Source organism: Chiloscyllium plagiosum, unplaced genomic scaffold (genome assembly GCF_037043375.1).
Source record: "Chiloscyllium plagiosum isolate Xiang-an unplaced genomic scaffold, Cpla_swu_hap1 HiC_scaffold_50, whole genome shotgun sequence".
NCBI classification, from domain to species: domain Eukaryota; kingdom Metazoa; phylum Chordata; class Chondrichthyes; order Orectolobiformes; family Hemiscylliidae; genus Chiloscyllium; species Chiloscyllium plagiosum.
The window spans coordinates 48,174,165-48,180,145 of NW_028270188.1; the positions used below are offsets into that span (position 1 = coordinate 48,174,165).

Genomic DNA, 5,981 nt, shown 5'->3' on the forward strand with positions numbered 1-5,981 from the left:
GTCAGTGCTGAGGGAGTGCCACACTGTCGGAGGGTCAGTGCTGAGGGAGTGCCGCACTGTCGGAGGGTCAGTGCTGAGGGAGTGCCGCACTGTCGGAGGGTCAGTGCTGAGGGAGCACCGCACTGTCGGAGGGTCAGTGCTGAGGGAGTGCCGCACTGTCGGAGGGTCAGTGCTGAGGGAGCACTGACACACACACACACCCACCCACTATTGCAGCAGCTTGGTCTCTGCTCCCCGAGCTCCCTTACCTTCCTTCCTGTTCTTGTCTTGGCCATCAGCCTTTCCTCGCCCTTGGTTAGTTCCTCCACCCGTCACAGCTTGCTCCTTCCCTTGGCCTGCTCCGGCCAATACCTTCTGGGGTTGCTGTTGTCTGAGGAACTGACTGCTCTCTGAGCCGGTCTCTCCAGCTCCCCCTCCATCATGCTGGGTGTCCGATACCCCCAACGCCTGCTCTGACCAGCTCCGGGGGTCCGCTCTCGATCCTGTGTTCTCTGTCCGGCCTCCAGTCTCCTGCTCTCCTGACGTTTGACCTGGGCCTGGCCTCAGTGTTGTCTCTCTGGGACCTGGGCCTGGCTCCCTGCTGCTCCTCATGGTCTGGGGTCTGGGGGAGCTAGGCCTCGCCTCACTGGGAACTGGCGGGAGGTTCCACCTGCCCAGGTGGGTTCTGTAACGGAGTTCCCTGAAGGTGGTCACTTCCTTGTGCCGGCTCCCGGGTTCCGGGCATGGACCACCAGTGGCCATGGGCATCTCGCTCTCGGGGGAGAAGGTGATTAACCAATCACTCCTGTCCTCTTTCACTTTGACTGTTGACTGTCCAGCTGTACTCTGTCTTCGTTTCTGGGCCAATTCATGGAAAGAGGTGATGTTCCTTGGGCTCCTGGTATCAGACTGCGATTTGGTCCCTGGGCGGAGCTCTGCGGCCTGGCCTTTGGTCCTCGGGTGGAGCTCTGCGGCCTGGCCTTTGGTCCCTGGGCGGAGGTCTGCGGCCTGGCCTTTGGTCCCCGCGCGGAGCTCTGAGGCCTGCGCTTTGGTCCCTGGGTGGAGCTCTGAGGCCTGTGCTTTGGTCCCCGGGCGGAGCTCTGAGGCCTGGCCTTTGATCCCCGCGCGGAGCTCTGAGGCCTGGCTTTTGGTCCCCGGGCGGAGATCTGTGGCCTGGCTTTTGGTCCCCGGGCGGAGATCTGCGGCCTGGCTTTTGGTCCCCGGGCAGAGGTCCGCGGCCTGGCTTTTGGTCCCCGGGCAGAGGTCCGCGGCCTGGCGTTTGGTCCCCGGGCGGAGGTCCGCGGCCTGGCTTTTGGTCCCCGGGCGGAGATCTGCGGCCTGGCTTTTGGTCCCCGGGCAGAGGTCCGCGGCCTGGCTTTTGGTCCCCGGGCAGAGGTCCGCGGCCTGGCTTTTGGTCCCCGGGCAGAGGTCCGCGGCCTGGCTTTTGGTCCCCGGGCGGAGCTCTGCAACTTGGCTTTTCGTTCCCAGGCGGAGATCTGCGGCCTGGCTTTTGGTCCCCGGGCGGAGATCTGCGGCCTTGCTTTTGGTCCCCAGGCGGAGGTCTGCGGCCTGGCTTTTGGTTCCCGGGCGGAGATCGGCGGCCTGGCTTTTGGCCCCCGGGCGGAGTTCTGCGGCCTGTGCTTTGGCCCCCGGGCGGAGGTCTGCGGCCTGGCTTTTGGTTCCCGGGCGGAGATCGGTGGCCTGGCTTTTGGTTCCCGGGCGGAGGTCTGAGGCCTGTGCTTTGGCCCCCGGGCGGAGATCGGCGGCCTGGCTTTTGGTCCCCGGGCGGAGATCTGCAGCCTGTGCTTCGGTTCCCGAGCGGAGCTCTGTGGCCTGGCCTTTTGTCCCTGGGCGGAGCTCTGTGGCTTGTGATTTGGTACTTGGGCGGAGCTCCACCACTTGGGCTTTGGTCCCTGAGCAGAGCTCTGCAGCTTGGGATTTGGTACTTGGGCGGAGCTCCGCAACTTGGGTTTTGGTCCCTGGGCGGAGCTCTGTGGCCTGGCCGTTGGTCCCCGGGTGGAGCTGTGCTCTGACTCCTAATTGGAGCACTGCTGGGTGGTCTTTGGGTCCTGCAGTGCGGCCCTGAAGGAACTCTCTGGGCTGTGTTTTGACCTCCTGACAGAGCCCCTCAGGGCAGGGCTCGTCCTCCCGGCGGAGCTCTGCGGAGTGAGCCTCGTCCTTCCGGCGGAGCTCTGCGGAGTGAGCCTCGTCCTCCCGGCGGAGCTCTGCGGAGTGAGCCTCGTCCTCCCGGCGGAGCTCTGCGGAGTGAGCCTCGTCCTCCCGGCGGAGCTCTGCGGAGTGAGCCTCGTCCTCCCGGCGGAGCTCTGCGGAGTGAGCCTCGTCCTCCCGGCGGAGCTCTGCGGAGTGAGCCCTGTCCTCCCGGCGGAGCTCTGCGGAGTGAGCCTCGTCCTCCCGGCGGAGCTCTGCGGAGTGAGCCTCGTCCTCCCGGCGGAGCTCTGCGGAGTGAGCCTCGTCCTCCCGGCGGAGCTCTGCGGAGTGAGCCTCGTCCTCCCGGCGGAGCTCTGCGGAGTGAGCCTCGTCCTCCCGGCGGAGCTCTGCGGAGTGAGCCTCGTCCTCCCGGCGGAGCTCGGCGGAGTGAGCCTCGTCCTCCTGGCGGAGCTCTGCGGAGTGAGCCTCGTCCTCCCGGCGGAGCTCTGCGGAGTGAGCCTCGTCCTCCTGGCGGAGCTCTGCGGGGCTGGGCTCGATGCCAGTTGGTGAATCGAAGGTCATGAGGTGCTGCCCATGCACCCGGGGCATGGGGAAGGGCCTGGTATCGCCCTCGAAGGGGGAGAGGGTCACCAGCGTTGGGTGGTGCCCCCTGGTGACAGTGGCTTGGAGCCCCTCCCCAGAGGAGAGGGGGAGCGAGAGCGGGGACCGGAGGGGGGCATCTTTACCGGGCCGAGCTGCAGGGGGTGGGGGGAAGCCACCGTCTGCCCCCAGATTGCGGTTCAGGTCCAGACGGAGAGCGAGGGGACCCTTGGAGGGGAGCTCCCTACCGCGCTCAGGTCCGGGAGCACGGTCAGCGGCAGGGGGTCCCTGGCGTCCCCCCGTTCCCCTGGAGCTGCTCCGCACAGACCGGCCAACGCCAGTGTCCGGGCTGGCGTCGGACTCTGGGCAGCTGCTGAGGGGCGAGGGGGAGGGAGAGGAGGAGGTGGAGGAGGACGAGGTGGAGGTGGAGGAGGAGGAGGTGAGGGAGGACAGGGATGGAGTGGACGGAGGGGACGGGGAGCCGGAGTCTGGGGGCGCACCTCCCACTGACCGGCACAGCCGCTCGGGCTCATTGCTGTTGGGGTCCAGGTGCCACGGACGGTCAACGGGGCGGCATTTGTCCGGGTGCTCCCAGGTGCCCACTGTCAGGGGGAGGGGGCCCTGAGCACCCTCGGGTGGGGAGAGGATGAAACCCTCCACGTAACGTGCGAGAGGGGCCCTGCGCAGATGCAGCGCGTTGAGGTTGGTGAGGGCATATTCCTTGGCAGTGAAAGGGTGGCTGGAGTCCACTGGCAAGAGGCAATCAAACTCCTGGATGACACAGGGGTACCCGCTGCTGGAGATCATAGTGCCTCACCCTGGGGGTAAACCCCTGTCCCATTCACTGCTGCCAGGTCTCGGGCCTGGACTGAGGGAGTCACCAGGGCGGGGTGGGGCGGGGGGGTGTTGGAGAGCGACTCCTTAACTTCCTGCTCGGGCGCTGTTCCCTTCCTGCTGTCTGCTCTCCACGTGCTCCGTGCCCACCACCTCCTCGTCTCTGAACTCTTCCCCCGTCCCCGAAATGCCGGTCAGCGTCCCCGGTTCTGGTCACACGCGGTCACTCATGGCGCTGGCTGTGGTGGAGAGAAGAGACGGAGACAGAGAGAAAGGAGAGGGGGGGGGTGTTTCAGCGAAGTAACAGCTCCTTCCCGTCACTGCAACATCCCCACCTCCCTCCCCCACGTCAACCCCATCCCCTTGCTAATCCCACCAGCCTGACCCCGATCATCCAGGGGAGAGTGTGTATCTGTGGGTGTATGTGTGCGTATGCATATGTCAGTGTGTATCGGTCTGTCCTTGTGCGTCAGTGTGTTTGTGTCTGTCTGTGTGTATATCCGTGTCCGTCAGGGAGATTGTGTGTGTGTGTGTGTCTGTCTCTGTGTGCAAGCGTGTGTGTGACTGTCTATCTGTGTGTGTGACTGTCTATCTGTGTGTCTGTGTGTGCGTGTGTATGTATCTGTCTGTCTCTGTGTGCAAGTGTGTGTGTGCGTATGTGAGAATCTCTGTGGGCCTGTGTGCGTGTGTGTGTGTGTGAATCTCTGTGGGCCTGTGTGTGTGTGTGTCTGTGTGCGTGTGAATCTCTGTGGGCCTGTGTGTGTGTGTGTGTGTGTGTGAATCTCTGTGGGCCTGTGTGTGTGTGTGTGTGTGTGTGAATCTCTGTGGGCCTGTGTGTGTGTGTGTCTGTGTGCGTGTGAATCTCTGTGGGCCTGTGTGTGTGTGTGAATCTCTGTGGGCCTGTGTGTGTGTGTGAATCTCTGTGGGCCTGTGTGTGTGTGTGTGTGTGTGTGTGAATCTCTGTGGGCCTGTGTGTGTGTGTGTCTGTCTGTCTCTGTGTGCGTGTGTGTGTGTGTCTGGGAGGGGCAGGCCCGGAGCCCCGTGCTGAATACCGTCCACTGACAATGAGCCCGATCCCTGGAAGAAAGATGCAGTGAACCAGGAGATAGAGACAGACTGGCTCCATCTGTCCTGCATCCCTCAAAATGGAGCTGCAGTATGTAACCCGTTCATTCATCCCCAACGTCCATGTCTCTCTGCCAGGTCAGGGAGCTCTTCCCTGAGCTCCCTCAGCTCCTACCCCAGCACAGGCTCTGTCCCTGGGGGGTGTCCGTGAGTAGGGGTGGGGGGGAAGCAGGGCAGGGTGGGGCAGGTCTGCCTCATCCTGAGCCGGGGTCTCGGTCATTACCTCTCCCTCTGCATCGACCTGTGTACCTGCTGGATCAGGGAGGGCTGTGTGCATCTGCTAGAGTGGGACACAAACAAACAAGCAAACACACACACACACACACCATCCCCTCCCCCACTCCCCATCCCCTTTCTCACTCGCAGTCCCCGTACCTGCTGCCCTGCCCCTGGGGGAGGTGATCAGGGCTGCGGGGAAGGGTGTGTGGGCTGCTCACTCACCTGAGCAGCTGTAACCTGCTCCTCCCCCCCCAACCCCTGCGGGGGGGGGCTTGGCTGAGGGTCTGAGAGCCACAAGCTGAGGGGAGGTTTAGCATCTGCTGGTGTTTGTCTCTCAGTGAACACAGCCTCCTGACTGGGGATAATAGCAGACCCTCCCTCGCTGCACTCTCTCTCTTTCTCGCTGCACTCTCTCTCTCTCTCTGACGCAAGGCACAGCCTGCTCTGTTATTGGTTGTGGGTATTACCCAGCCCCAGAGTAAGGCACTGCTGTAATGTGTCCTGGTTAGGGATGGAGAGTGAACCAGTCAGGGAGGAGCTGGTTAACCCCAGTCCAGGAACAATCCACAGCAGCAGCATTGAGCTCTCTCCCTCCAGGCTCCAGCACAGGGTCTCCCCCACAAACACACCCACCCACCCACACCCAGACACCCCCACCCCCCCCCCCCACACACACACACACACACACACACACACACACACAATACAGCCTCAGGCACGCGCGCGCACACACACACATGGATACAAACCCCCCACCCCCACACACATCCAGACACACCCACACTCTCACATACACCCAGATACGCGCACAAACTCCCCCAACATACACACACACACCCCCAACACACACACCCCCACATACACCCAGACATACACCCACCCACACACCCACATACACCCACACACACCCAGACACACACACACACACTCCAACATACACCCAGTCACATGCACACCCACATACATGGACACACACACACCCAAACTCATCTCCCACACACACACACACCCAGCCACACACACAAACACACAGACATAGAAACACACACACACACACTCAAACATTCTGACACACA

The 5,981-nt window shown here is 63.0% G+C and overlaps 1 protein-coding gene across 1 annotated transcript; it reads right to left on the reverse strand.

Moving 5' to 3' along the window:
- Nucleotides 1-207: 207 nt before the first annotated feature.
- LOC122546870 (uncharacterized) lies at nucleotides 208-5,354 on the reverse strand. The gene is made up of 2 exons (XM_087985106.1): nucleotides 5,128-5,354; nucleotides 208-3,800 (listed from the first exon to the last, which is right to left on the reverse strand). Exon 2 carries the CDS (start codon nucleotides 3,532-3,534, stop codon nucleotides 208-210), a length of 3,327 nt encoding a protein of 1,108 aa, XP_087841232.1. The 5' UTR covers nucleotides 3,535-3,800; nucleotides 5,128-5,354.
- Between the last annotated feature and the right edge of the window lie 627 nt (nucleotides 5,355-5,981).